This window comes from Pezoporus occidentalis, unplaced genomic scaffold (assembly GCF_034315485.1).
Source record: "Pezoporus occidentalis ecotype Australia unplaced genomic scaffold, CSIRO_AGI_Poc_V1 ctg241, whole genome shotgun sequence".
In the NCBI taxonomy this organism is placed as follows: domain Eukaryota; kingdom Metazoa; phylum Chordata; class Aves; order Psittaciformes; family Psittacidae; genus Pezoporus; species Pezoporus occidentalis.
This window is the reverse complement of record NW_026914297.1, coordinates 97993-112396: the sequence shown is the minus strand read 5'-3', so window position 1 is coordinate 112396 and position 14404 is coordinate 97993. Positions and strand designations below refer to the sequence as shown.

Below are 14404 nucleotides of genomic sequence, written 5' to 3'. Positions count from 1 at the left end.
ATAAGGAAAGCTAATAAATGCATCCTGTGGCTCTTAAGCAGCAATTTGGACAATGTAACATCTACAGTGTCCATGTGAATCACGTTTCTGTAACCAGCAACTGTAACAAATACATCCTTATTTAGTCACCCTGACAGGCTCTGTGAGCAGTTTTAGCATTGTTCTCTACTTGAGGTCACACTAAGAGCCACATTCAGGAAACACAGGTCTAGATTGCAGAGTTCAGTTCAAACCTTTACTTCACATAGCCTCTCTACATACAAAAGCAACCAACCATCATACCCCCAGGAGAAAGAACCTTTCATGCAGCCCTTCTGAGGACAGACAGGCTGGAGTATGACGGTTCTTTTATGCCCTACTCCAGGGCTCAATGTCCATGTATGTACTCCAGTGCAGTAAAACATCCCTTTTAATTGTGCTCATACTCCTTTAGCAATTCTCTTCCATCTTCATCTTAAGTTTCTGAAAGGTGCTCCCCCAGAACATGCACTTATCTGATTCCTCTCACCTGCACACCTAATCTTTCTCAATCTCTCTCGCTGCCCACGGCAGGGGGGGTGGAACTCGATGATCTAAAGGTCCTTTCCAACCCTAACCATTCTATGATTCTATGTTTGAATTTCACCCGAATAGAGCCATTTTTTTCTGCCTTATCTAAAGGGGCTACACGGTATTTGTAACAACACTGTAACTGCAGCAGGTTCTCTGTAGCAGACAGGTACTTTTACTCAAATGCCATCAAAAAGTACTTAATTATTGGTACACTTCCATTCTTAAATGAGGCAGCATTGTAACACAGAGACATAAAATGCAGGGCTGTTTCCATGACAGATGTGAAAACGCCTACCTTCCCACTCAACATTAGGGCTCTTGGAAGTACCGCAAGGGCTTACAGCACTTCGATACTCCATATCCAGCTGCTCCTGCCTCTGGCGTTGCTCCTCCAGCAGCGCTGACTCATGCATTGCTTTAATGTGCCGCTGATACAGTGCATAACCACTCACTGGTGTTCCAACGGGAACAGTACAGGGACTGCAAGAAACCTGCAAGGGCAGGAAGGTATTAGCATCAAGTACATTAATACAGGTACTTACTAAAGTAACTATCTTGCTCAATGCCTCCACTGCAGCAGCTGCAGTTTATGTATAAGTGTTTCAAGTGATCCACACTTGTTTTGTAAGCTACTACTTGTGTATTTATTTTCCCCCTCAAAAGTATAATAACAAAGCAAATGATGTATTTCTTCATTTGTTCACAACTGTTTGCTGCTGTAGTATTGCAAATAGTTTTAGGGACAACAGATACTCCTTCAAATATCACCTAAAAAGCCCATACCATAGGTGGTATGACGGCAGCTCGGTGGTGAAGCTGTTGCAGGTCCATCTGCCCTTGCTTTATCGTGGATGATACCAGTATTGACCCAGTGGGATTTAATAGTGAGGGCTTTGACTCCCTGCTGAAGATACTGGAAATGGAGACAGAAGGAAGGGAAAAAAATCACCATAAAGACAAAGATTAAACATCTTAATAAATTTAGAGGCAAAAGTATGCCTCTCAACTTATTAAAAACCAACACATTTAGTACACTGGACAAATAGCTGAATGATCAGAACCATGTCTGTTTTGTCCCACAGCACATTTGGTAGAAGAGGCAACAGATGCTGCTGTATTTCTATAATATACAGAAACACCAAAAGAAGTGTTCAGAACCTCCATACCCGAAATTCATGTATGCAGTTTCTATATGCAAAGTACTGCAACAATGCAACCTTCTTTATAAAGAAGGTTTTCGGGGAAAAAAATAGATAGGAAACACTAAATATAGCACAGGAAATAAAAAAAGAGTAGTATACAACAGACTACTTTCACTTGGAGGTCTAATATATTTGTGAAGAGGAAGCTGATGTCTGAAAAGGAAAGAGAGTGTAAAAACACCATCAACTGCACTTTTCCACAGACCACATGCAGAACAATGATACTGGATACTTCTGACATTTAACTTGGTACTGCGTGTATATTAAGGCCACTGAGAGGGAGGGGGTACTGGGTCTGGTGCTATGCCATGGTTGCACAGGAATTGCACCAAGAGAATACTAAAAAGACTCCAAAGATTATCAGTGGTCAGCCATCCCCAGAAGATAAATGGTTCCAAAGACATGCAGTATTGTCCATTTACAGCCCTATCTACTCATGTGGATTATCCAGAATGTTTAGGGCCAAGTTTCCAGGAGCTAGGAAATTTGCATGAAGACACTGAAGAAAGTGGCCATCCATTTCTCAGGACACTTGCCCATGAATTTAGGGACACTGTCTGGTAAGAGTGAGAAATACTTCCACTACTCTGTCATTAAGAGCCTTCAAGAGATTCAGTTCTACTGATTGATATAGCATGGTTCTATGACAGTAACTGGGTACAGGACTCCAGAGGTTATACAAGCAAATAAACATGGAATGTTAAAAGGTAACTAAAATGTCAATATTTTATGCCCCTAGATTATTATCTTTTTTAAAGCAATTTTCATCACCTACTAGAAGGTTCATTCAGGCTCTTCTCCCTGCCAAATTCAAGGAGTTTTGGATGCATTCTACTAAACTGAGTTTGTGAGAGCAAGAATCAATTATAACTTCGTCTGCAGATTTCTGGTTCTACATTCAAACAGTTTTTTTTACCAAAGGGAATGGAGAGCCCACGTACTGTCCCACACTCACTAGTCACACTATAAAAATAATAGATGGCAACATTTGAATGCTAAACAATTAAACTCACCCTTGTCTATCAGGTTCTCCATCAACCTCCTCATCAGCACTACAGGTGGCACTTGAATCATTATCTGAATGGGATTCCTGTCTTGCTGTATTAACCTGTTGTGACAGACTATAGTCCATTTCCTCTGGTTCTGACTTTTCCTTGGGTTTCTCCATTTCTCTCTCTTTGGTATCACTCTCTATTTTCACTTGAATATTCTCTGGTAGCCTCATTTCAGTCTCTACAGGTTCTACTTTGGTATGCACTGGAAGAGTAATCACAGGCTTAGCTTCAACCGGATGGCTTCTACTGTCAACTTCCATAGGCTCTTCTGCCTCATTATTTATTTCTTCCTTAACCTGTGGTTCAGGGTTCTGACTTTCAGCAGCTGATACACTTTGGGTTGTTAAAGAGGGAGATGTGCTGGCTGCAGGTTTAATGGCAGATTCTTGTTCTGTTGTCACCTCAGGGGTTACTTTTGAAGCAGTGCTCTCAGAGGGAGTTTCTTCACTTGGTTTAGCAGGTTCTGCTGGAGTTGGGGATGGAGCACTTTCTGTATCAGAACTATTTTCAGCACCTGGTGAAAACGAAAGTTTTACAAGAAAATCAGTCATACCTATAGACATGCTGACTTGCAAATCTTGCTCTAAGTTAACAGTTCTAGTTTACTTCCTTTGTGAATCACGACTGTTTTATTGAAAATTCCTTCTTTGCACTGTGAAAGGTATAAACAACATCGACACCTGGATACCAGTTATATACGGGTATTGAATTTTGTAGTAAAGAACCTTCCTCCTCTCTTCAGCTTAGCTCATGAACTCCATTATATTATAGATAGCTTTTAGAAAAATTGAAACATTTATGAAAAACTATGGCAACACCTAGAACAAACATGATATATTCAACTCTTATCTTCTGATATGATTCTTCATTCCTAGAACCACATCATCGAATCAGAGAATGGTTTGGGTTGGAAAGGACCTTAAGATCATCTAGTTCCAACATCAATATTTTAACATTTGTTAAAGAAAATGGATGCAATAAGGATCCATCAATTTTAACCTATCAACTGTAAAACCAGTAATTAATTTTCACTTGTAGAAATGGACAACTTGCTGAATTGCACACATACACACTGCAGCTTAAAACAATACCAACAACTAAAAACCAAAATACCCACATTTAGCCATATGTATTTGAGCATTACATTATGAAGTGGAACATAGCTTTCTGAGCATATAACTGGCATAAAACATAGGTCCCATTCTGTGCATGCACAAGTTGCCTTCCAGGAAAAAAGTTACCTTCACTGTCTTCTGGATTCTCTTCTTCATTAGATGCTTCAATATCTTCATCCTCCTGAGCTGACACAGTTGAAGCTACACTCTCACATTGTGATACATCTCGCTCCTCACGGGGCCTTCGTGAAGACTGGTAAAAACACAGCATTTAGGTTTGCAAATATTATTTCATTTTACATGCATTCTGATTTATCAATCTGAGGTTGAAATGAAAGACAAACTCTGTTTAGCACAGATTCATTCACAAGACCACACTTTGAATCTCAGGCCAGCTTTTGCTGGCGGACGACAGAAGTACTGCAGCAAACACAGATAACGATGCTTTCACTTAAGTGAGAGAAGACTAGGATAACGCTGATTTTAAAGGATCTCCACACTCAGAATTCCACTCTAAATGCCCCAAACCTTTCAGTTCCTGGGCTTCTGCCAATTCTCCTGCTCCGTTTTGCAAGGTTAGTGATTACTGTGTTTCAAGGTAACTGCTTTCCAGTGATGACCTGAACTTCTATAGTTGCTGACGTACTTATGAGAAATGTGGTTTTCAGAGCACTAAAGAATTCTTCAAGCTTGAGTGTTCTGATAGAAAATTTTCTATTAAACTTTAAAGCAAGAATTGATTAGTGTCACAGGTCAGTGAGCATCAGCCACCTTTTCTAGGAGATGCATGTCACAACACAGATCCAAGTGGTGACTGCAAAACAGTCTTAGTGAAGCATGATGAATGACTTCAGAAAGATGCCAAGTTTTCCCTTGCAAAATATTCAGCACTCATCATCCTTACCTTCTGTTTGTGCTGTTGGAGTAGACTGTCCAGATTGTGTCTCCTTTTATAGTTGAAGTAAAAGTTCTTACACTGAGCTTCACTTTTTGTCCCAACCATTTTGGCAATTGCTGCCCAGTTTCGTCCATGTTCCACTAGACCTGTTTAAACATACAAGAACCAATATTTACTATGATATATAATTCAGCTCTCCAAAACCTAAATAAATGTCTACGGGAAGGTAAGATACAGAAGCACTGCAGTGTCCTTAAGAGAATTCTCACTATGACAATGTACTTGATAACTACTTAATGGAGTGAACCGTGTCAACCTGAATATCTGCTTATGAAGCCTTCAAACTTAACTCTTTGCTGCTGCTAATATGTAAAAATTTTCTGCTAAAATATTGATTTTATGGATAAAATTTACAGGTAACAGTATCTGCCAAATGAATAGACAAGTTACAAACTACATTAGCTTTTCTATGAACAGAATGTCTTATACAAAAGCACATTACTTTAAGAAGTTATATGACACACCTTCACAACATGGACATGTGTGAGTCCATGCTATATTCCATGGACCAAGTACAACATCAAACAGTTCTAAGTAAGCCATATGAAAGTAGTCAATGTATGTCTAAAAAAAATGATTCTGCCTGTTAAAGATGTTTCCTTTTTTTCAGCAAATCTTGAATTATTCATTCAGGGTAGTGCTGCAAAATACCACAGCACTCATATTCTGTAGTTCAGTAACTTATTGTAATTGTGTAAAAACAAGTGTTCAGAAGTAGAGTCAAAAGCTTTACAAGGTTTACCTTTCTTAGCAACTTCCATCTCTTCTTCTGTCCAGCGGGATGTCTCCACAGGCTCTGAAGAAGCTGAAAAAGAAACAAAAACACTGATCAGAGAAAGGACCAGGATTCACTATTATGGCACCAATTGTGCATCCCCCAGCCAACTAAACTAATTACATTAAGACTTGTTCAAGTAATTTAAGAAAGCTGCTTTGGTCAGTGGGAAACAGTCTGTCTCCATTAAACCAAGCTGCAGATATAGCAGGAACCACCTCAATGAAAAATAAAAGAAAACCGAAAAACAGTAAGTAAAAACAAGCATGAAACTAAGTAGAATTCAACACAAAATAGTTCTCCTTCACATACCCGGATTTGTATCATTCTGTTTAAATTTCTGAACGGCATTAAGCTGTCACAGCCTCCATTTCCTTTTCATAAATTGTGCCATTATGCACAGCAGGCAACATGGATCCTTCCACAACTTTCATCAAAAAATAATAAAAGGTGGGCCACTCTAAAGCATCTGATCCATTGAAAACCTGGTTTGGATTTTCCAGAGAACATCTCAAAAATGGTTAAAAAAAGAAAAAGCAAATCTCTGATGTTTACAGTTAAATAAGAACTGATTTGCCCACTTTGTTCTTTAGGATACTCAGAATATCTGAGCAACAAAAGAGCTGAGGAACCAGGAGCAAACTGCCACAGCAGAGCACTGCAAGAAAAAGCAACACAACCAAACCTGCCCTGCCATCCTGGATAATTATTTACTAGCCACAAGGTACTCTATTTGCTGGTATTTCTGCACGACCACAAATTACGTTAGTCTTTTCAGAAACGCATTCAGACGCAGCATAGTCTTTTTTTTTTTTACCCACGAGCCAAGAAAGTAACATTTTATTTTAAAGAAGCCTCTTGCCATTCAATGCAGAAACAACAACCACCAACTTGCTAGGATCTATTTCAGCTTATGAAACTCTGCAAGTACTCAAGTATCAGGCCTACTTATTTAACAATATCCTTTGTGAGCTACAGTGTCTAAGTCAATCTGTGTCAAAGGCTTTTGAACCTCTACAGATCCATCATTAACTCTGCAAAGAGAGAAAATGCAGCTATCACAGAAAGGTCAAACTGCCTCTTCCACCCCCCACACGATTCTAACAGTCATCTGATTACATATATACTATTCATGAAGTCACACTCGTGAAGTTTAACAGCACCACACAGCCACAAAATACAAGCAACCCTAAGAAAAAAGATGTACAGAAAAGGGCCTTATGTCAGTGAATTGCCTGATGACCAGATGGGTCCCCAAGTGTCCTATAAATGCTACTCACAAGGTTCTGGTGGGGGTGGAAGAGGTGGAGGTGGTTCTTCAGTGGCTGCAGCTGCAGCAGCATTTGCTTGTGCAGCTTCATTTGTCATTGATCTGGTGATTCTGCCCTTACGACGACCTTGGCTATTGGCAGTTTTTCGGCCCCTAGGAGCAGCCTGCTCCCTTTCCTCCGTTTCCTCTGGTGCAGCTTCAGTTTTGTCCTTTTCTTTGGTATTCTCTCTGGGATTAGTTAAAATAGAATTCAGTCACATTCAGATAGCCATCGTGGACAGATACTCCTGAATATCAATGTAAAAACTCCCATAAAGCCAAACCAAACCACAAACAAAACTCCAAAAGACGCCTTTAGTGAAACAGAATTCACTTACTGCCCCCAGTTTAGAGTTGCTAGAGAATAACATAGATACATATAATCAACTTCAAAGAAAACATGAACTGTGATATGAAAAAGAGCCTAAACCAATAAGTTATGAATATTATTACATGTGCAAAAAAATAATCCCATGGCTTTTTCCACCAGTCTGATTAGTTCAGCAAGACAGAGAAATTCAGACACCTAAAAAAACTGTTTAATGCACAAACCCTAACCTAAATAGGAACAGTTTTCAGTCCAGATTTCACTGCAAGCTAATGCAAATCCTTCTGAGCCCTGCAAAATAGAAAAATGCAATCTAGGCTGAATGAATGCATTTTCAGTCCATATACTTACTTAGATTCCTCCTTCTCGTCCTTTTCCTCCTCATCTTTCTTTTCCTCCTCTTTTTTCTCTGCTTTGTCTGCTTTTTCCTCTTCTACCTTCTCTTCTACCTTTTCTTCTTGAGAAGGACGAGCAATTTGCTGCTGAAATGAAATGCCATTTACGTTATTATAACAACTTGATCACACAAAGATGCACCAGCTCATACATGCTTCTTTTGAAAGTGAGCAAAGAGGTTACAACGTACACGTACATGTGTCAACTATTACATGTGCTCTTGTATGCCACACTAAAAATGAGAGGTCTGACCAACATCTTGCATAGTAATGCTGTTGCTCCTCTCAAATTTTATTTTTAACGTTGTCCATTTTGAAACAGTGAAACGTGATAGCTCACAACTTGGAAGCAGATCTCACAGCACGAAAATTACGACCAACTCTTAAGTCACCTTCTCAACACTGTCATTAGTGATTAAGAAATACAAATGTTCAAAAAATTGGGTCAGGCTTTTTAGATTTAGGCTTCCAGTGAATCTGCAGAAGGAAAATTATAGCCTAGAATTTTATTTTTTAAAGAAACTGTAGTCTCTATTGAGATTATAGTTTTACGAGCATTATTAAGCACTGGGAAATGACAAAGTAATTGCCCGTTCTTATCCTAAGGAAAACAACACAAAACACTATTTACACATTCCTTGTTAAGAGACTCTCACTCCTTGTCTTTCAAAGCAATTCAGATGACTACCATGTGCAAGGGTATCTTATTTTAGACAGCACACAAATTTGATTTAAACTTTCCAGAAAGTGCAAACAGGAATTAACAGAAGAAATTTCTCTTACTGAATGTGATCACACGGAATTACCAACATGGTCCCTTACAGCTGCTAAAAAAATAAGTAAATAAATCTAAAAATTATTAAAAAAAATAAAAAAATGTGTACAAAAAGTGTGGCACTGTTTTTGCTATTCCCTATCACACATAAAAAAAATTTTTGCATTCCCTGACTTCACTATTAGAGGTGGCCTAACATTAGGCAAGCCAAGTATTCTGTAATGTTTTAAGAAAGCATTAGAAAAAAAGCAATGCTCATACAGGGAAAACCAAACAAAAAGTATCAGGAAATGATCTATCAAATGTGGGTACAGAAAAGATTTCATTAAGTTTTAGTGTTGTTATCCTCCCTAAAACATATTTAGTAGCCTAAATATTGCTTTTTGCCATCCATAATGATATATCCGTACACGGCCAAAGCATCTCGCTTTCCAACACTGCTGCATTTCTATGTCCATAGCACACTTGCAAACCCCTTCCTCTCCAGACTAAAATCCCAAGGAGTAGTTGGCTACCACTAAATAAACCATGTAGTAGCCTACTCCCCAAATTACCAGAACCCTTATATGAAGCAAACAACACATGAATGAATACTGGTGATGGGCCTCAAAAGCCAGCAACCCATCAAGCATCTGATGATAAATCCATACTGCACATTCATGCTGAACAGTCTTTGTAACAAGGTGATGACTTGAGTACCACAAAAAAGTCCAACCTTTCTGTACGAGGCACCATACAAAAAGATTGAGAAAAGAAACAGGCTGCAGCTGAGGTTTTAGCAGGCAGGCCTCCATTTAAAGGCAAGGGGAGTGGGGGGAGGAAGAAAGAGCTCTCTTCCTCCTCTCCAAAAATATCTAAGTTTATTTAAAATGAATGATTACAGTTTAAATTCTGACATATTCTTTAAATATGTTTTCATAAGAAACTACAGAATATAAGAGAAGGTGGGGAGTTGGATATGGCCACACAGGAGTTTACACTAAAGGGGTTTGAATGGGTTAAAAAAACACTGCCCTTCATGAGTCATCCATTCAGAAGAGCTGCAATACCCAGATGGTCTCACTCAAATATGGTCTGTGCAGAACCAATCTGTTCCTTACCAGGCATTAGACTCTGCAAATCACCTTCGAAAAGCAAGATATATGTAATATTTATATAAAGCTATGTTTCAAACAATTTCTCAAAGTATGCTTGGCAATTCATGGAAAAACAATGACAGAGAACTATGAGATTGCTGATCTAGGACTTCATCAACTCAGATTTTACAACCCATTGAAAAATTCCTCAAAATAGGCTTTTCTTTTTCAACAGAAGAAGCAGCCTTCCTGTAAGTGCAGCAGCAGGTGTCAGTGTTTCACTAACAAAACTGAGGCTGGAAATAATCACCAAAAGGTCTTGGTTTTGACATTTTAATCATGTGAACTGGAGCAGAAAGCCCAAACACTAACCACTATCATCTTCCTGCAAATGATTAGCATTTAAGATGCTGCCATTACTTGATTATGCAAGAACAAGATGTCAGAGACACGCTAAGATAATTTATTTCCATCGTGCTAGATTGGCCTCAAAAGCACAGAGTTAAAAAATGCATTTTCAAGAAGAAAAGAAAATATTTTAAAAATAAAATCTGTATTTTACATATAATCTATTTAGAAAAGTTGCTGAAAATCCTCTGCTCTTTTTGCCTGAGTAATTTAACATCACGCTTTGCAAATAACAGGGTTCTCTATATCACAGTGAATTTATTTAACATGCATATCAACAGGTCAAGTGCAGGTTAAACACAAACCTTAAAACAGTGGAAGCCTCGGTCGGCGACGTACCTGCACATTCATCTGTTGATTACAACTTTTACTATCCAGGCCAGGGGACGGGCTTTAACTCAGGGCTCAATTCAAAAGGACAAAACCCACACCAGCACCGACATCACACAGCTCTTTAGCAGAGGCCGCCTGAACCAGCAACGTGTTTATTCCAGGAAATTGTGTCATTCTGCCACTTAAGCTGCCTACAGCAGAGTTGCCCATCTCACATACAACCTTCTAATCTCACCGGAGTCACCAGAGGTAATCCCCACCGAGCCAGGCTTGATTGGCCGGCACAGACATCCAGCGAATTTCTGTCTCGTCACATCACTGGATGTACCAGCTGCTCGGAAGGCACACGGCTCCATCTGCAGCCATGCACTTGTGCTGAGCAGGCAGCCAGAACACAAGAACACAGCCCTGACCCACCACTGCTTCTCTAGGAGAAACTTTACCCAGAGAGAACCTCAATTCAAGGAGGTATTTAAGGAATTCTCTATTATCAGTGCAAAGCATTATATAGCCACACTTTCTTCTGATAATCCATTAAAAACCTGCCCTTCATTTGAAGGGTCATATTTGGTTTACGACACACTTGTTAGTTGTCTCAGTGAACATTCTGGAACAGTTTAGGTAACATTTTATAAATAAGCCCTTCCTAGACGTATCTGAGGACACAAAATAGTATCAGAATTTAATAAGCTTTACATCTCTTGATGGGTTGCAATCTAGCATTTAGCTCCTCTAAAGTAAAGGCGTCCACACTGAAACTTGAGTCAAGTTGTACTTGCTACATTCTCTGAAGGATTTCACCATCATTACCGTGATTAATATCTTCTCCACTGCAATATTCCACTTGTTTGCCTCCTAATTTACAAAAATATATGAACTATTAAAAGTTTAAACTGAAGCACCCGTTACTGGCATAAGCTCATCTTGAGGCAGATCATAAATCTTACATGACTTGCCTTTGCTGATCAGCAAGGAAGTTTCAGGTTGCTACTCAGAGATATGAAAAATATCAGCTTCAAAGCTGGGGCACAGGAGGGAGAAGGGGGATGAACTGCATTCTGCAACCGTAAGATAAAAGTTCTGGCAAGCAAGGCAGTTCAACACTCCCAAGTTCTTTTTTTACTAGCTGTTACAGATGTAGGTAATTAATCATTAATGAAATTAAGAAATGCAAGTATGGGTTTTGGTACTATGCAATTCCTTACTACAGCATTACTAGACATACTAACGACAATACTTCTGAATTTAAACTTCCAGATATGGGTAAATTTGCCATTTAGAAGGCTTAGAGTATTTCCTTGAGTTTGCAAGTACACATCAACATTCTTCAGACCTATGACACTTATCTGCATCCTTAACAGAGCACACATGAAGCCTGTCTAGCAGTTGCTCAAATTTTAGTCATCTACTGTAATACTTAATGTGGATCAACAACTAGCAATTAAGACCTATAAGCCTGGTAAAATTCAAAGAGCAAGTAGTTGGAGTTGTACAAACAGCAACTTCAGTGTTCCTACTCACACACTGAGTTATTTACATATAAATTAGCGTTCACAGGAGCAGTTACAAAGTCAGGCAGAGCACCTTGTGTTTCCCCTTATAGTGAGCTAAATTCACAAATCTATGCCCTTGTGTACAGGGGTGTAACCAAAATCTTTCTGGTTTATACGAATTATCCAAGAAAAACAAACAACTTATGGATTGAGAAATCCAGTTAGACTTTGAGCCTGACCACCAAGTAAACACCACTATTAATTTCTGCCTTTTGACAAACATTGAGATTATGGAGCGATTATATTTTGCCCACTGCAAGTCATATGCTAAACCTAATTTCTGTTGGTCCCAACACAGGATTTAATGATGGATTCAATACAATGTTTATGGCAGGGTGCATAAAATGAACTGCCATATTAAAAAGTCACACAAATGTGCATAGGAAGGAGATATTCCACAGAATTACAAACAAACCAACCAAGAACACCCTTGAGCTCATGATTACTTACATTTAAAAAAGGGAAAAAAAGCAGTAAATAAAAAATGATTACTTTTCCTTCACCTCCCACCCCCTGCATGTAATATACTTGCTGTATCGGACAGTAAGGCAGTTGTAAATATGAAACCATAGAATAACAATACCCAAGTGATGAATAAATTTTAGATACCTGGTTTCTTCCTCTGCGTTTACCATAATTTCTTCGCACAAGGGCCTTATAATTTTCATTTTTCTTGGTCAAATAATAATATAATACACAGTCGGGAACATTCTAAAGTGAAAAAGAATTAAAAAACAAGATTAGGGTTTACTCCTATAAGATAGTATAGGCTTGGTATTTAATATCTCTCAACACTTAAGCTATTCAGCCCCTAGACTAACATAAAATTCTATTAGGTTTGTTTACTCAGCAGGGAAATGAATTCACACACAAATATAACAATATAACTATGCATAAAATTATAGTGTTAAACAAGTCTCATGTATTCATAATATCCCTTGGCTACTTCAGTCTGCATGATTTAATCTATCTGACAACTTGCAAGTTTGAAAGCTCCTATTTATCATCACAGCTGTACATATTCAAGGTTCTGTAGTAAGTCTTGGCAAATCCTAATTCTCTATTAATTCTTACACCAGTTCTGCAAAATCAGTTCTAAAGACTAAAACTAGTTCTAAGACTAACTCAGCCAGCAGTAGGCTCTCACCAACCTGAAAGGCGGTGGCAAGACTTCTTAGAGTTAGCACAGTAGCTCAGAAGAGCCAATTATATCCTTATCTGAGCACAGAGATAGTTAAAGAAGCTTACCTGCTTCAAAAAGAAAGCACGATCAAAACTCAATGAAGTGTCATTTTCTTTTATTGGTGTCAACAGTGACATTTCACTAACTTTTATTAGACATTTGCATGCACTGATTGTGTTACTGATCAAATATTATAAAATCCTGTCAAAGCAGTAACTTTTTTTGGTCTTCATTTTTTTTTCCAGGAAGAGAAAATGATGCTGGGATAAATGACTTACATTTGCAAAGTAAAGGAGCCCACCCTAGGCTCTACTTAATAAAGGTCTTACCTTTCGTTCCAGGTAGGAAGCAATTAGACCAAAGTTCTTGGGATGTTGGACAAACCTTTTGTAAATCAGAAATTATTGAAGTTTAACAACATAATTCATGATCAAATAAGCAAAGCAGACTTCCAAACAATCTGTTCCATCAGCAAGCCTTTGATTTACACAACTGAAATTAGTCTAAAAAGCCCAGGTTTCGAACTGTGCAAATTTCAAACTAAGTACTTAAAATTAGCTGATATAATGAGATCATATACCTACTCTTTTCACTTTAATCTCATCATAGAACTCAGTTGCTTTTGAGAGAATTTCTTATCTAAGGACTAAATGCATGTGATGAGCCTACTCAGGTGAAAAATAAGTGGCAAAGTCTAAAACTTTTACAACATTTCATGCATCCAACAAAGAATATTATCAAATATTACTGCACAAAAGCATCAGCATTCCCGATTTAACTGATGTTTACTGTGGGGTTAGGTATTTAACTGTCATTTGCAATGCAATAAAAATAAAAGATAAGAAAGCCCATTACTTTTCCTTAAAAATCTCTTTCTCATGGTCGGTCCAGACATTCATGAATTGTCTGTCTTTATAGACTTTCATGGGATCCTCCATCAGACCATTCATATTAATAAACTTCACTCGTCTTTGTTCTGCATCAAACATCATGGGAGGAATGACAGAAAGCTGACGCATTTGTTTTTCATTATTCTGCAGGCAAAGAATAAAAGAAAAAGTAAAGAATACAGAAAGTTGCTTCTCATGTTTACAGTTCTTGAATTACACAACTCTTTAAAGCTCCACCACAGTATACATTCACAAGTTAGTCTGAAATTTCTTTTTGTCCACTTAACCCTTCCAGAAAAGTTGCCCCTACCCCAATGAACATTTACACAGTCAGCTGAAGGAAACAGCGTTTCAAGCGATGAAAAACTAAACTGGTGTTGGGTTTTAGAAAGGAAGAGTTTTCACATTTGTTAGAGCTGTGAAAAAACAGGTTGTGGGAAACCTGTAATGACCACAAGACACAGGAGAAAAATCTAGGACAGATACAATTAGGAGGC

General features: G+C 38.3%; 1 protein-coding gene across 10 annotated transcripts in view; it reads right to left on the bottom strand.

The window, feature by feature from the left end:
* NCOR1 (nuclear receptor corepressor 1) overlaps nucleotides 1–14404 on the bottom strand; it is a 65822-nt gene that overhangs the window by 22102 nt on the left and 29316 nt on the right. For 6 of the 10 annotated variants that reach the window (XM_062622366.1, XM_062622365.1, XM_062622369.1 and 3 more), the window contains 11 exons: nucleotides 13873–14051; nucleotides 13347–13401; nucleotides 12444–12545; nucleotides 7646–7776; nucleotides 6938–7155; nucleotides 5625–5687; nucleotides 4829–4968; nucleotides 4051–4177; nucleotides 2768–3323; nucleotides 1336–1465; nucleotides 848–1043 (listed from right to left, as the gene is read on the bottom strand). In XM_062622366.1, coding sequence (XP_062478350.1) covers nucleotides 848–1043; nucleotides 1336–1465; nucleotides 2768–3323; nucleotides 4051–4177; nucleotides 4829–4968; nucleotides 5625–5687; nucleotides 6938–7155; nucleotides 7646–7776; nucleotides 12444–12545; nucleotides 13347–13401; nucleotides 13873–14051 — 1897 coding nt within the window. Of the gene's footprint in view, nucleotides 1–847; nucleotides 1044–1335; nucleotides 1466–2767; nucleotides 3324–4050; nucleotides 4178–4828; nucleotides 4969–5624; nucleotides 5688–6937; nucleotides 7156–7645; nucleotides 7777–10253; nucleotides 10632–12443; nucleotides 12546–13346; nucleotides 13402–13872; nucleotides 14052–14404 lie in introns of those variants that run through there. The other 4 variants (XM_062622368.1, XM_062622374.1, XM_062622375.1 and 1 more) reach the window with 4 other exon arrangements.